At 51.6% G+C, this 16,120-nt stretch overlaps 1 protein-coding gene across 2 annotated transcripts in view; it reads right to left on the reverse strand.

Moving 5' to 3' along the window:
• Window positions 1–16,120, reverse strand: part of Col4a2 (collagen type IV alpha 2 chain) — a 143,805-nt gene that overhangs the window by 28,827 nt on the left and 98,858 nt on the right. For both annotated transcript variants that reach the window (XM_070002624.1, XM_070002625.1), the window contains exons 9-20: window positions 15,714–15,749; window positions 15,565–15,627; window positions 13,655–13,690; window positions 11,414–11,455; window positions 10,946–11,038; window positions 9,907–9,942; window positions 9,392–9,442; window positions 8,419–8,463; window positions 5,334–5,387; window positions 4,636–4,702; window positions 3,965–4,075; window positions 3,519–3,668 (exon numbers count right to left, since the gene is read on the reverse strand). In XM_070002624.1, coding sequence (XP_069858725.1) covers window positions 3,519–3,668; window positions 3,965–4,075; window positions 4,636–4,702; window positions 5,334–5,387; window positions 8,419–8,463; window positions 9,392–9,442; window positions 9,907–9,942; window positions 10,946–11,038; window positions 11,414–11,455; window positions 13,655–13,690; window positions 15,565–15,627; window positions 15,714–15,749 — 784 coding nt within the window. The remainder of the gene's footprint in view (window positions 1–3,518; window positions 3,669–3,964; window positions 4,076–4,635; window positions 4,703–5,333; window positions 5,388–8,418; window positions 8,464–9,391; window positions 9,443–9,906; window positions 9,943–10,945; window positions 11,039–11,413; window positions 11,456–13,654; window positions 13,691–15,564; window positions 15,628–15,713; window positions 15,750–16,120) is intronic.

Raw genomic sequence — 16,120 nt, forward strand, 5'->3', positions numbered from 1 at the left:
CCCAGGAGAGACAGCGGGCAGCATCCTGGCTACGTCATCCTAGAGACCCAGACCAAAACGTCGATGACAGAACTGCGGGTGATCCTGTGGTCACAGCCTTCGGGTGGGAGAGAAGCATCTGCCTGCGAACTTAGTTTCTCCACTAAGTGCTGAGGTCAGGACCCAAGTCCTCTGGAGGGGTAGGCCAAGAAAGGTTTTAGTTTTCAACTTGGATTTTTAAGAGAATGCTACTTTTCTCTTTCTTAGAGAGACCCTTTTCTCCAAAAACCACCACCACCACAAAACCACAGACCAACCAGAGTTAAGACCCAGTTGGACACTGTGCCATTTTTGTGGGCAGGGTGCCATGTGTGGTAGGCCCTCTCCCCCCTCCCTTCCCGCCTGTGTGTAGAGGCACACGTGTACACACAGATGCAGTGTATGTGCCCGATGAGGAGTAGGCCTGGTCAGCTTTGACCACCAGTCATCCCTGTCCAAGTCCTCTCTTCCCACTGACACTCGGGATTCTTCAAAACCTTGGTCGCTGCTGAGCTCTGGCTACCCCAGCCAGGACATCAGATCCGCTGGAGGGGCCCAGGCGGGCCATCTTGTGGTAGACATAGGATGGTGCACTTTCTTGAGGGTTAAATGGAGCAAGGTCGCAGCTACAGCGAACAATCACTCCAGAACAGACATGGCCACATGGACCGCCTGGTGTCTGAGGACAGGGAAGCAGAGAGGAAAACACTGACTTCTGCCCTGGGCAAAAGAGCCCTGGCATGAGAGTGCCAGACGGCTCCCAGTGAGCATGCACTTTCATCGGAGGTGTGGAACACTGTTCCACAGAATCTGATCTGATCATGCATTTAATCCAGCTCATTAATTCACTCATCAAACAGGATCCAGCATCTATGCTGTGTGGGGCAGTGTGCCAGAAACCAAGCCCTCATGGAGACACACTAAATGCACACAGTAACCAAACGACTGTCCAGCTTCCAGTTCTGGTCAGGACGGAGAGCAAGCGCCAGGGAGAAGCCTGCTGGGAAGAAACATCTTCCTTTCTGAGGATATTACACACGGCTATGTGCTGGCACCCTGAACCTAATGCAGTCTGAACTCCAGGCTGGAATTCCTCTCTCTGGGCAGTGAGCAGAGAAATGTTCTGGAAAGAGGTGGGTTAGAGCATCGGAAAGAGCTGGGTGACAGTGGCTCATGCCTGTAATCCTAGAAACTCAGGAGGTAGAGGATTGCAATTCGAAGCCAGCCTGGGCAGGAAAGTCTCGAGAAACATACGCCCAGAGGCACTGACAGCAGCACATCCACGTCCTGGCCCCCAGCCAACCCCACAGCCTGTGTACCCAGGACATGGGTGGCAGTGCAGGTCTCCATGGTGACGTCCCTCATCCAGGGTCACCTGTCTTCATTCAATTCAATCGTAATTTCAGGAGAGTCACATAGAAAAATGGTGAACCCTTCATCTCTGTGAGTACTGGGGTTTAGAACCCAGGACCCTGAGTGTATTGGGCTGGCACTGTGCTACGTGAACTTTGCTTTGAGCACTCTCATTCTAGAGTGGGGTTATGGGTTTTGCCTGGGGTGAGTCTAGACCTTAGACCGCCTCTGCACCTTACTGCACAGCTGGGCTGGTTTTATTGGTTGTGATGGCGGGGGAGGGGGGTATCTGCCTAGACTGGCCTCACAGTGAAACCCTCCTATCGGCTGCCTGTGAAGTGCTTGGATTACAGGCATGAGCCGCCATGCCTGGTCGTGGTGCACCTCTTCTAGTTCCTCAATGTGACTCCCATCATGTGGCCAACAGCCATGACAGACCACTCATTCCGACTCAGAATCCAACGACCAGCACAGAATAGAGCAGCCAGCTGGGCTGGAAATGGGGAGGAGTGGAAGATTTCACCCAGAAAGAAAACTGTCTGCAAGCCTTGATTTTACTGGAAGTGCAAATTGATACTACAAATTGATTTTCTTTTTTTGTTGTTGTTGTTTTTTATCAGTAGTAACCAAAAGCAGATGGAATGCAGTTAATGAACCCAAGAGTTTCATTCCAGGGGCAAATGAACTGCTTCTAAGCCACAACTCTGTGCCAATACTTGTATAAGGCCATTAGGGCTGGTTGTATAAGAGTTGTTAATAAGAAAGAAGTGATTTGGAAACTGTGTCTCATGGGAAAATCTATCCGTCAGTCTGTCTGACTGAGTAGGAACTTGAGTTGTATACTTTGAGAATCAGTAGCTGATAAATTCTGAATGATGTGCTTCCGTTGATTTGTAAGTTCTCCCATCCATCTACAATGCAGATGAGAACTAAGTTACTTTGTTAAGCAGCTGACAAACTTTGGCCAATCAGTTAAGTCACAGATTTACTGGGCAGGATTTAGAAATTAAGATGGCAGGCATTTGTTTGATGGGCAAGATGGGATTTGGTGCTACAAGAATGGCTAGGCTCAGAGTGCCTTTTATTTTGAACACATGTGCTGTTGTGAACAAGGGAGACTCAGTGCTGCTTCCAGGACATGTGTAGCTTGTAGACATCTACTTAGTGTCACAGACGTTATAGGAGTAAACATTACCCGTGGCAGGATAGAAAATGTAAGATTGCACCTCTCAAACTGGTAAACTCAGGAGCATAGCTGCGCTGAAAACTTTTCTAAAGAACGTGGGAATCTGTAGTTTCTCCAGTTCAAAGAAACCTGGGAAAGTAGAATCCAGTGAACTTTTTACTGTGGACGTCGAAATGACCGATTCTGTTAATGAAAAGCAGATGGAGAGATACGCTTCCTTTTGGAGGCAACAGTTTAAACAGCAACTGTGGCATCTGAAATGTGACTGAAACCAATCTGACCCTAGTCATAGGCAAATACATGCTCCCTCTCTGGAGGTAAGAACTCAGGAGGTGAGGACGGGAATCTGGAGGAAGCGGAAGTACCAGGTGTCCTGGCTGTTCGGGGTCATTGTAGTGCAGTCTGTTTGTTTCCGGAGCCTTCTGGCCTGGCCAGTGCTGGGGGGAGGAGGGATGGAATGTTCCCACAGGAACATCACCCTCACCGGGCTGTGCACGCGTCCTCCTGTGGACGGTGCTTGGAGCTGGAACCTGCCCACCCGAGCCTCCTCCTGGGCGGATGCAGGGTCCTCTCAGGGCAATGGGGGTCTGTCCATGTTCCTGCTGCTGCCTGGCCTGCCTGATGCTGCCACTTGTTCTTATAGACAGCATGGCGTCTCTCGTCACTGACTCTGCCCACCTGCATCTTGCAGCTTTGGCTCCATGTGGGCAGGGAAGGCCTGAGGCCCTGTGGGAGGAGGTGTCTATGGCCAACCACACCAATGCTGGATGTCGAGCGTGGCTCTCCTCCCAGACTCCCCTTCCCGACCACGGAAGAGCCGTGGACTGCTGCGCCCAGACAGGCCCGTGAGGCATGGGCTGTGGCCATAGCTCCCGCATGGAGGCCTCAGTGTCCGTGCCCCCAGCCTGCGGGACAGCTCAGAAGCATCTGGTAGAAATCCCTGCATGTGCCCTCCACTCACCATCCGGTCCGGGTGGTCCTGCAGGCCCGGGGGCTCCTGGGAGCCCGGGTTTGCCGTCTGCTCCAGGTAGGCCGGGGTACCGGGCAGGAAGGCCTGGGTCACCGGGAAAGCCTTTGGGGCCCATCTCGCCCACCAGGCCTCTCCTCTCATCTGAAACCCAACAGCATCAAGCAGTGTCAGTTCCTGGTGTTTGAGTGTTGCCAGGACATCACTGGGCCACCCCCTTATCACGTGCCACCTGTGTAGAAGGCCCTCCCTACCACAACCGCCTGATTGGCATGACTGTGACTGGCACTGGGCACAAGGCTGATGTGCCAATCAGCGGGCAGCAGCATGCCTGGTACCCACTGGTGGCATCATCTGCCGTCATCGCATGTGCCAGGTTCTGTGAGACATGGACGACTGGCATGCAGTGGGTGGTTGAGTCCTCCCATGGAACCCCTTACCTCCAACTCCGATGGTCGGCCCTGGGGGTCCCACCGTGCCGGGGTCTCCTGGCTCGCCCCGGAATCCTGGCTCCCCATGAGCCCCTGGGAATCCTGGGTCACCTCTGTCGCCTGGAATCAGCACAAATCACACCAGGGGAGTTAGACCACCACTGTGGGTGACTACAACTGCGCAGAACGCTGTGAGGCATGGGTGGGCATGATGTGTTTAAAATATGAGGGGGGTCCCTATTTTTAAGATCTCGTCCACAGTCACGCAGAGGCAAGGCAAGACTCCCACAAACAAAAAACAACACAGAGACTCACCGTGACCCCAAGACTTGCATTTTCCCAGGCGCGTGACATTATTTTAGGGGAAACATCTGATATGCTGGCACCACAGAGAGTAACAGAATAGTGATGCCAGAGATAAGGCTGATGTGTTCGAGGGTGAAGATGAACACGTGGTGAAACCCATAAATACTGCTTGAAAAGGGTGGGGGGGAGTTGTGTCCAGGCTGGGTCTCAGGGTCAGGAAGAAGCTGTGCCCAGGCTGGGTCTCAGGGTCAGGAGGGAGCTGTGTCATGCCAGGTCTCGGGGTTATGTGTGAGAGCCTTGGCCCGGTTGTGTTTTGCTGAGATGGTCCGTGTGTGACTCTTATAACCATGTCTGGGCAAGGGCAGTGCACCAACCTTTGGCCAGGGAAGGATGGGGGGAGTAGGCCGGTGGTCCCGGGGGGCCTCGTTCCCCCTGTTCTCCCTGGGGAAAGAGCAGAATGTGAGAACAGCCTCGCGGGGATGCCCCTAAATGTCTATTTCCAAAGAACGAAGATGTGTATGCTTAGCACATCAGCAGCCAGAGCTATCCACGGACAGTCCAATGGGCCACAGTGGCACCATTTGGTGGGACCACATCTGTGTGCCCTAGCCCCTAGACAGAGACACCTGGGGAATCCAGGCAGGTGATGATCACCTTACATCCCAGAAGGGGGGCGGAGAAGGGGGGGACTGTGTTCTGACGTTCAGAGTATCACAGCATGACAGCTGGGGGCTGAGTTGTCCAGTGAGGGGAAGTGGATACTGCCCAGTGAGGGGGACATGTGGCCTAGCCACAGACCCCCAGAGGGAAGTCCACCCCCTCCCCCACAGCAGAGGGGTTTCACAGATGCAGGCACACAAGACCTGTTCTCCCTCAAGAACTGGGGATACCTCTTCATCTAGTGACCACAAAGCCCACCGGGGCCCACGCACGGCAGCCCGGCTGGCATGGCACCCCTAGGTGGGGAGTGCTGGGGGAGCGGCGCTTCAGTCTCAGCTGCCCAGTGCCAGCTGTTTGTCCATCATGCAGGTAAGCAGGACCCCATAGAGGAAAAGATACATATGAGGCTTACCTTGGGTCCTCTGGGTCCCCCGGGGCCCTGGAAGCCATCCAGACCCTTGCTTCCCTGCAGAGGAGACCGCGGATTTTTATTTTCATCTGCTCACAGAACCCGAGAAAGTGCCACAACCCCCTGGTTCTGGTGAATACAACCAAAACTCGGCAACACCCTCACTGCCAGCATTCAATCGCCTCTGACTTTAGAATACAGAAGGTCTTTTTTTTAATGACACACTTTCAAATTTGTATGTAATTATGAGAGGCAGAGAAATAGGCAGTCAAATTAGAACAATTGAATCATCAAGGAAAATGAATAATCAACTGGTTTTATACATAATTTTCTACTTCACTTACAGAAAATAGCAAATGCTTGGGCTAAACATCAAAAATGGTCTCTTAGTTCCATGATCTGAAAGTTACAATATAGAACTAGGCCATTTTCACTCCAAGTTAAATATTTCTTTTAAAACATTAAAAAAAAATCCATTCATTTGTACCTTCCACATCCTCTGTCCTCCAATCAACCCAAAAGCTCCAGTTCTGTTTACATATAATACATCTTTGCAAATACTCAATTTTCTCTGTGTCTGCAATTCTCTTTGCTCTCTTTTAGAGACCTAGTGAATTCCATAACATCTTTTGAAAATTGCTTTCTGAGAAAGCAGTTGAGAGAGGTTATTCTGACTAAAGTATAATGTGTGCACCTGCAAAACACCAGTGAACTAACTTCCTTCATACAATGAATATACAGTAAAGAAAACAAATGCCAGGACTGGGTACCAGCCTCTTTGGGGGGGGGGGAGCAGGTCCCAGAGGAGGGAGGAGCGTGAATGGAGGAGGGTGAATATGACCGAGGCACTTTTATATGCATGTATGAAAACAGAACAATGAAACCTGTTAAAATTACTTAAAGAGGAGGGAAGGGGATGCAGGGCAGTGATGGAGGGCTGGCCTTGATCAAGGACACAATGTGCAGGTGTGAAAATTCACCACTAATACGTGCGAATAGAAAGTGAAAAATTCAAACAGTTGCTTTTCTTGAACCAGGAGGAAAAGTCCAGATATGGTGCTTGCTGCTCTGATGCTTAATTCTCTTTCAGTCAAAACAGTTCTTCCTATTTTTTTTAAAGTATCTTTTTGGTTGTTGTTGGGAAAACCAGGGTCCCTGTGCCTCAAATGCTGCATGGAGGATTTGCTGGCTTCACCCCAGGGTGCTGGTGATGGGTGCTTCTGTCCCCACAGGCGGCTGTGGCTGGAGGGGTGTGGCCTGGGACTTGGCCCAGGACTTGCCCTGGGCGGGCTCTTCCTCCCTGTCTCTCCAGGGCCCAGCTCCCTCACGTGTGTGATTCTGTCACTGATCTGTGGGACCAGGGGTTACACAGGCCTCTTCTGCTCAAACCTTCCTCCAAGATGGGTTTTACAAACTTCAGTTGCCACTAAACGGATGTATGAAAGCCTCTTAATTCACACATTTTCTATTTTGATTAAAAAAGAAATTTTGTTCCCCAGTTCCCGTGAACACTTGTGGAGAATGTCTGCCCTCACGAGTTCCATCACGGGGTCAGGTGTGCACAGCTGCTTAAATCCTAGCCATTTCTAGACATGTACCTGCTTTCATTAGGGGCCATGTCTGGTGCTGACCCCAAACCAGGACGCCATAGGCCACTGCTATAAAAATGAGTCGGAGACCCTGGAGCTCCTAGGATGCCTCATTCTGTTCTCTGTTGTGGGACTCTCTTACACTAGGTGGAGCCAAAGACTTAAAACCAGGAGTTCTAGGAATTCAGAGGGTAGAAAAATAACCCAACCCAGACTAAGGAAAGTCACTAGGCCAAAGTCCTAGAAGCTTCTGGCCTGGAATGCATGACTGGGTCCTTCTTGGACAGTTTCTGGTTCTCCAGTGCTTAAAAGCTCTTTGCTGTCCTAGATCACCTGCCCATGGTGCCCTCAACTTCTGAGTTTTCGGGACCCTTTCTTATCTCTGTGGCCCATAGAGCATGAGTTAGACTCACACTCAGCTGCCTTATTTGCTCAGAGGAAACATTCAGCCTACAAGGGGGGCAGAATTCAGCACAGGACAGCAGTCAGCAAAGTCTGAATCGGAGATCAGGGTATCAGCAGATGCATCCAGCTCACAGTCTTAACTACAATACCCAATCATAACCAACACCCTGCACTTAGCCCTGGGAAGGGGCAGGTTCTCGGCTGTGCCACAATGAACGGGCCTGGCGTCTGCTCCCTGGGCTCCCTGAAACTTGAACTCTTGGCCTGATCCTTAATTTTTTTCCCCCTCAAGGCTAGTGGATGTTCTACTACTTAAACCACAGCTCTACTTCTGTTATTTTGCTGGTCAATTGAAAATCATAATCTCTCCAAATTGTTTGCCTGGGCTGACTGAGAACCATGATCCTCAGGTCTCAGTCTCCTGAGTAGCTACAATTACAGCCATGAGCCACCGGCACCCGGCTGCATGAACATGTTTTACAAATACCCGAGGCTGTGAAAAGCTTTTGTGGTGACTAAACTTTGTCTCCCTTGGAAAAAGAGGGGGACAAGCCGAATTTGCCGGGAAATTTAATACAACCAAGTTTACAAAATACACTCCCTTCCCTCCTAGAACAAACTAAACTGCTCATCTGCTGTGTGTGTGCATGTGTGCATGCGTGTGCACATGTGTATGTACTGTAGGTAGGGCTAGGCAAAGTCTTTCCTCCCACTTGAATACACTCTTCACTGTTATTGTTCACAATAACTCCTTGGAGCAGCTTTGGGTTTCTGATTTTAGTTCTGGGAGTGGGGTGGGAAGGTGGGCGGGGGGGGCAGGGAGGACAGCAGGTCAAAGTGGGGTTGGCACCCTGATACACTGGATGGCAACCCATTTGTGATATCTCCCTTGTCCTAATTTCTGGTTAAACAAATGACTCCCCTAACCCACTACCCATGGACATTTCTGTCTCCCTAGGTGGGAAGGGCTCTGTGTAGAGGCCATTTATGCTCCCGGAAAGGCAGTGAAGTGCTTTGTTTGGGAAAATGCTCATCTGTAAGAGCTCTGGAAGAGGTCAGGCCGGTGCAGCCTGCGTGCCATGCTGCTGACTTACTTTCTGTCCTTGAGCTCCTCTCTCTCCTTCGAGGCCAGGAAAACCCTGCGTTGAATGGAAAACAGAAGCAATGAACAGCTCGGAAGATGCACTGAACATTCCAGAAGGCTGCATTGTGGCACTGACGGGGACCAGAGCAACCTTCTGTGCTTTGGAGGTCTGCAGGGCAGCTCTGAGCAGACAGACCCAACCCTAGGGCCAGGACCCCAAGTCCATCCCTTCCGCATGGCTGGAGGGTGGAGTGGTGCAGATATGAATGAGAAGGCCGGAGGAAGCAAAACCACTGCGGAGAAGAGCAGAGCCACACGCCGCAGAAGCCATCCAGGCCATGAGGTCACCTGAACTTTCTCAAGGGGACTGGGCACCTCATCCATAGCCACATAAAGCACCCCACTTCCACCACTTAAAAAGAGACAAGGAGAAATACACCAAGGTGGTGTGCTAAAAATAGGAACAGGCTGGCACTCCGAGGTTCTCTCTCCTTTGTTATTATTCTGGAGGTAGCAGGGACTGACGGAGGGTCATGTGACCCTTGTTTCTTCCTCCAGCCACAATTCCTAACCTGTGGCAGGTCTGGCCAGGACGCACACCACAGGTGATGCTTAGATTAGGGTCAGCAGGTACCTCCTGCCACTGAGGCCTAAGCCTTAGGGGCAATTTTCTGGTCTCATGGGCAACCAGAAATCAAACTGTGTTCTGGAGGCTTCCATTGCCTGCACGGGCAGGAAGGTCTTCTGCCCCTCTCCTGCAAGTGCAGGTCACCTTCAGTGCTGAGTGAAAACAAAGGGGTGCCTCACAGATGGCAGCAAGGCACCCCGGGAGTGGTGTGGCCGGGGTGGGATGCCGTGGGCACGGGGTGGTATGGGGGGGCAGGGGGAATCTGAACTGTCTGCTCAACTGTACTGAGAATTTAAAGCTACAAAACAGAAAGTCTGTTCAGAAAGCAAAACCAAACGGAAGCGGGGTGGCTCACCCGAGCTCCTGGGAAGCCCATGACGCCTTCCTCGCCCTTCAACGAGACGCCCTAGGAGAGACAATGCCAGGCGTGTCCAGGGGGCTGCCAGCGGCTGCTCTGCAGCCTTCCCAGGCTGCGCAGCTGGGCCTCCTCTGGACACCTAATGCAGAGAAAGCCCAGAGTACTCGATGACCTCTACCCACGGGTCACTGGCTAGACAGGCTGAACGGGAGGCCCAGCGACCCCTTGCCCGGGGCAGAGCTGAGCCAGGCACCCTCCTCAGCCCACCAACCAGGGTCACGTCCATTTTGTGACCTCAGGAAACCGTGAGGAGCCAGGGGTTAGTGTGCAAAAGGTTAGTGTGTAAAACTCTTTTGAGATGAGAAAGTATAAATGACAATACTTTCCTGCCTAAACTGATACAAGTCAAGAAATCCATAACACGGGGTGGAGAGCAGCACAGGGTATATTCTAACAGGAGCCCAGCGCCCTAGACACCTCTACACAGGAAGTGATTTTAGTACTTGGCTTACCGGAATCCCCGGCTCTCCCTCACTCCCCTTTTGACCCTGTAAAGAATATGAACGGTTAGCAATGCTCACAGAGAATGGCAGTCTTTAAAAATGGGGTTGGGTTTTTGGTAAGACTTTAAATCATTTTGGTGCATTAACTGCAATCAATAACTCAGATCTTGCAGCTTCAAGATTCAAATTAAAATACCCATGTTACGTCTCCAGGCTTCCAGAGGCTAAATGACATTGCGCATGATTTTCAACGTGATTGGGAGCCTTTCTTCCACCTGCTCAGCTGCTTCTAAGTGATGGCCCATACGGCCATCACCCGTGAGCCCCCAGTGAGGGACAGGAGGCCCCTGACAATCATCCTCATTCCAGTGAAACAGGGAAAGATGCACTCAGAGCATACTGAAATCTCAGGCAAAGGGGGCTTTAGAAAGCTATGTCAACTCTGTTTGGCAAGGTCCTAAACCCTCTTCTCTCCTGGCAATACTTGGGAGCCTGTGGCTCATGACTGCCCCCTGCAGGCGGGATGGGAACACCCGCTTCGTGGTGGCAGAAAGGGAACGAAATTGAATATGGAAGGGTGCTGTGTGCACCCCAAGCGAACCTGCCCGGCTCCTCCGTGCCTGGCCTGCAGACCTCACACGGCACAGTGAGGTCCTGCCTGCCACCTCGCAGGCCAACTCCGTCAACGGTCACTAAACTAATCACCTGGACCATGGCTGCCAATCCCACTGTGAGAGGGTTCTTGGAAGGAAGGACTATGCTCTACTACGAAAGATACACATACTCATGCCAGGTAATTGTATGTGCCAGTCTGGTACTGAGCCCTTCATACAGGGTCCCCTGAATTTCTTCAGAGCTCTGTGATGGTTTGGTGATCTCCCCTGACTCAGGAAAGCTTCTGGAGAGCCAGTTTTATAATGAATCGTGTGTTAATTCCAATTCATCACAGTGGCTGAGGAGAAGAGATGGGTGAAGCCATTTCAGGGTAAGTTGGCAGTCTTTTTCTCCTGTCCTTGCTCTCGGTGGCAGTGAGTAGCGACCCCATTACCTTATACTGATCCGGGCGGTATGTGGTGGTCGTGGGCCCGATGAGCGTGGTGTCAGATGGAATGCCATTGGGTCCCGGCTGGCCGATGTCGCCCTGAGTTTAGCGAGAAAGCATGCAGGATAAATTAAAAGCAGGGTATAAAACTAGACAAATGACACAGCTATTTTAACTGTGCGTATCTCTGCATGGATACCTATTCTGTGTTGCACTAATCATAAAGGCATTGAACGTTCACTGACTCGTTTAGCACTGATGGCCACGTGGTGTACAGAGAAGGTAGGGGCCTGACTACACTGAAGTCATCTTGATGTGATGATTGATGCACAATGAAACTATTGGGTCAGGGTCTGGATATGGGTGCGGAGGATGGATTTCAGGAATTCCTACACCAGTTCCCAGCCACAGGGGGCTTTCATACAAATAAAAATAGTGTCTCGAATCAACTTATCTCAAGATTTCTCCCTTTACCTTTTCGCCCTTTTCTCCATAGAAACCAAGTCCTCTGTTGCCCTGCAAAGACAAACAGCTTGTGTGAGTTTTTAAAGGCCCACAATCACAGTGAAATAAAACTATGTTTTTAGAAAAAGAACCTCACTACCTACCTATGCACAACAGCACTGAGATACAGCACTGAGCAACAGTACCAAGCAACAGCACTGACCAACAGGTGACTGTGCTGTGCAACAGCATGATATGGTACTTAACTGCACTGACCAAAAGCACTCAGCAATGGCACTGAACAACCACGAACTGGCTTTGGGAGCCAGGAGACCCCATCAGGCCCTCTGATTCAGGCCCTAGTGGGTTGGGGTGAGAGTGACTGTAACCTCTGACCTTGCCCTTATCACAGTCCTGCCAGGGTGGTGTGCAGGAGCATTGCTTTGGACTTGGAACTTCAGACTTCAGAACATCTACACGGGAAGACCCAATTCCCCTTTTCATCTCGGGAAAGCCACTCTAATGTCATGCAAGTATCTATCTTCTTGAGGTGATTTTAGGGAATCAATCAAGTGTCATGGGCTGGGCAATTCTTTCTCCCCACAGCCATTCACACTTCTTTTCCTAGGAGGCAAAGCCAGGCCCTGTTTCTTCTCCAGGATTTATTTAGCTGCTCCACGAGGCAGGAAGTACTGGCCAGCCCAGCCCAGCCCAGCCCAGCCCAGCCCAGCCCAGCCCAGCCCAGCCCAGCCCAGCCCAGCTCAGCTCAGCTCAGCCCAGCCGGCTGCCAGAGCTCAGTAATGTGAGCAGCTCCCGCCCTTATGTGTGTCAGACCACGCTGTCCTGATACGGCCACACAGCTGCGCCTCTTCCCCAGGTCTCGGCGTTCCCACAGGGTCAGGGGGGTTCCTCCCCCCATCTTTCTCTCTGCAGCACACTTTTATTTCATGAAAATAAAAATAAAGCTTTTAACTGATTTTTGCTGTTCCTTCTTTCCCACCTGGCTGGAGGCTGACATCAAAGCATGGAGGGCAGCCTGCCTGGACTGGAAGCCCATTGGCACCCTTAGGGCCCCTCTCTGCCTCGCCAGGTCACCAGGAAGTGGCTTGGCCTCGGATGTGGGCTGTTTGCATCCGCAGTGGCTGATGGAGATCTGAGCTGGGTCTCTCCATGCTTCCTTGGCCTAGCTGTTCTGCTGGCTTCCATCCCCTTTGGCTTGGGGCCCTTCCCACCCTGCTCAAGGCTGCGGGGCACCCAGACAGAGGCGGAGGCGGGGTGGGGGGAGAGAGGGGAGTACAGCAGCCTCGTGGGCTCCGGCCAGATGCCGATTGGAGGGGACAGGAGCCTGGGACGCAGGGGGTGGGCAGTCGCTGTGGTGGTGGGGTGTGGGGGTTGGGGGGGTTGGGTCAGGAAAATAGGGCTTGGTGTGGGGCGGGCGTGGGAACGGGCAGGCAGGAAAGGCCGCATCTGGATGGGGGCAGGGATGGTTCTCAGATCTTCCCCACTGCACCTCAGGGGTTCTGACACAGGCCCAGTTCTGATCAGATACGTTCCTCATCGACATCATGCAGTTTGGATCACTCCCAGCTTTCCCAGGTCATAATGAGCCCCTGGTTTTGTTCTTGAAGGCTCTAAACTAACTACTAATCAGGCTTCTTCCAAACTGGATAGTCGCCTTAAGATGGAAACAGTCTGTCTCTAGCCTGGGCTCTGCCACAGATGAAGGCTCGCCCCGAGACACGTCCTGATAGTCACGTGCTCCCCAACTCTGAAAACACTCAGGGTGATTCCGCATGGCCACAAGACCATGCTAATTCATTCTTTGTGTGTTTGTGTGCGGGCACTGGGCTTGAACTCAGGGCCTGGGCACTGTCCTTTTTTGCTCAGGCTGGCACTCTACCACTTGAGCTACAGCTTCACTTCAGGCTTTTTAGTAGTTAATTGGAGATACATCTCATGGACTTTCCTTGCCCAGGCTGGCTTTGAATTGTGATCCTGAGGTCTCTGCCTGAGTAGCTAGGTGTGTGAACCACCATTGCCTGGCCCACATGCTAATGGGTTCTCAAACTATTGAATATCTCAACTCATGGCATGGCCAGGTACTCTGAATACACCATAGGCTCTGTCTTCAAAGTCAGGTCTTGTAAGAACCTGCAGGATGGTTCTCATCATGATCTAGATAATGAACAGCTGTCTGTGGACAGACAGACAGAAAGACAGACAGAGAGACACACACACCCTCTCTCCTATCCCCACATTCCCACAACTTACTGGCTGTCCTTTTGGTCCAGGGGGTCCAGGTGGTCCCTGTAGAAACACAAAGCCACTATGAGCTGTTTTGTTTATCCCTGGACCCAGATGACATCTGAGAGCAGGCCCTGGGAAGGCCATGCTCTGTCCACTTGGAACATCAGGCAGTGGACTTGGAGGTCTCCCCTGCATCTCAGTGGGTCATTCCTCGGAGAGGGAGAGAGGGGCGGGTCACTGTGTTTTGGAATTTGTCACTGTCTGTGCACAGCTGCTCTTGGCTTGCTTTTGTGTGTTTGGACTGTTGGCCTTGTGTGTCTGTCCTGACTCCTCTGTGTGTCCCAGGCTGGGACAGCAGTGTGGGCCAGCAAATGCACACCATCGGAATGAATCTGCAGGCCGGAATGGCAAGCCAAGGGTCTATCTGCAAATGTTACTGTGTCCTTCTGACGCCGTCAGCCTTGGCGCCCCTCTGAGGACATTTAGTGCACTGCAAGCTGTGTAAGCATAGTGGATGCCTGGGTCAGTCCTGGCACAGATGAGAATTGGAAGCGTGTGTGTGTGTGTGTGTGTGTGTGTGTGTGTGTGTGTGTGTGTGTGTGTGTGTGTGTGTGTGTGTGTGTGTGTGTGTGTGTGTGTGTGTGTGTGTGTGTGTGTGTGTGTGTGTGTGTGTGTGTGTGTGTGTGTGTGTGTGTGTGTGTGTGTGTGTGCGCGCGCTTGAACTCAGGGCCTAGCACTATCTCTGAGCTTTTTTGCTCAAAGGCGGTACTCTACCACATGACCCATGAGCTACAGCCCCACTTCTGTTTTTTTTTTTTTTGTTATTTGTTTTTGCTGGTTAATTGGAGATTAGAGTCACACAGACTTTCTTGGTCTGAGTTGGCTTTGAATCTTGATCTCCAGATCTCAACCTCCTTAGTAACTGGGATTAGAGATGTGAGCCATAAGCACCTGACTTGAACTATGTTTAAGGAGGAAAAAAAAAGCTCAAATCGCACCATCTGTGTGCTTGAGTAAGCCAGCAGCCACGCTCTGCGAAGGAGTACAGAATGTCTTGTCTTACCCTGCCTGGCTCATTCCATCTGGTGGAATCTTCCTCGGACAGTGAGGCTGCTTACAAGAATGATTTTCCTTGCAGCAGGCAAACAGGCTTGGCAAGAGCAAAAACCTCTTACTATGATTGATGATTGCAGCTGAGAAGCTGTGCCTGCCTCCCCAGTGGTTAGGAGGACCATCTTCCCAAACACCCCGGCCTCATTTTCTCCCACGGTGTCAGGAAATGGCCACCACGGATTCTCTCCACATCCTTTCTGAGCCTTGGGAACAGACTTCCGTGAGAGGGTCTCTCCCTTGGAGCCCCAGACTATGTGCCATAGAAGGCTATTTGTGTTACTGCCAAGAAGTGTGCAGAATAAGCCTCTGAAGGAAGACTTCTCTTGGAGGCTGGGCATCCTCTAGTCCTCTGCCCTCCATCACTGGATTGGCAGGAGAAGGGGTCCCTGAGATCTCCACTCCAGGGGGCATGGGAATCACATTGCAATGGATGCCCTGGCCTTGGCCCAGGTAGGGTGTACCTGCTACTAAAGGTATGTCAGGAGGAACCCGCTTCCCTCTTGTGACCGTGGGACTTGGGTCTGCTTTGCTAGCACCAGGGCAGGGGTGGGGCCCAGAGAGCTTAGGATGACAGGAGGGCCAAGGCCAGGACCCAACACACACGTGACCTGGTGTGCATTGAGTGGCTGACCAGAGAGTTTTGAGTCCTTGTTCATTCAGTGGCTGACCAGAGAGTTTTGAGTCCTTGTTCTTGGGTCTTAAACACGAAACAAATGCAAGGAAAGGCCTGTTGTGTCTCCAGGGGCATTGTCCCCCTTGCCCTGGCCATTGGCCAAGTGGCAGCGATGGCGTGGGTGGTTGACGGCAGGCACGGTACTTACCGGTCTTCCTGGAGCTCCAACTGGACCCATGGGTCCAACAGGCCCGGGGCGGCCAGGAGGCCCCTGTGGAGAGGTAAAGAGCAGGTTCTGAGCACAGTGTACTGGCATTCAAAGCTCTGCTTGGAATATTCCAACATAACACAACCTACCTGGAAACCAACCAGCCCAGGCTCTCCGGTCTCACCCTGGGTGAGAAGATAGTCATTAGAGGAGTCATGGCTTTCCAGCAACTTTAGATTAAGTTCTATCTTAGTTATGTTTTGTGCTTCAGTCCTTTTTTGTTTTGGAAGATGCGGTGGCTCCATACAGGTGGGGAGTGGCACTCGGAATGGCTTTCGCTTCAAGGATTGGGAATATGGCAAGGGGAATCCCTCCCGTCACTTAGATAGAAAACATCCCAAATGGAAATAAGTTGATTTTTAGACTAATGCACAATTCTGGGTTATTCCATTAGTCTGTGAATTCTTTTGGTGTATTCATTCTTTTTGTTTGTTGAGGCAGGGTTGCACAAAGCACCCCAGCTTGGCCTTGAACTCATCCTCCTCCTGGCTCTCCC

The sequence above is a fragment of the Dipodomys merriami genome, unplaced genomic scaffold (genome assembly GCF_024711535.1).
Source record: "Dipodomys merriami isolate MVZ:Mamm:240054 unplaced genomic scaffold, mDipMer1.0.p SCAF_6, whole genome shotgun sequence".
Lineage (NCBI taxonomy): Eukaryota > Metazoa > Chordata > Mammalia > Rodentia > Heteromyidae > Dipodomys > Dipodomys merriami.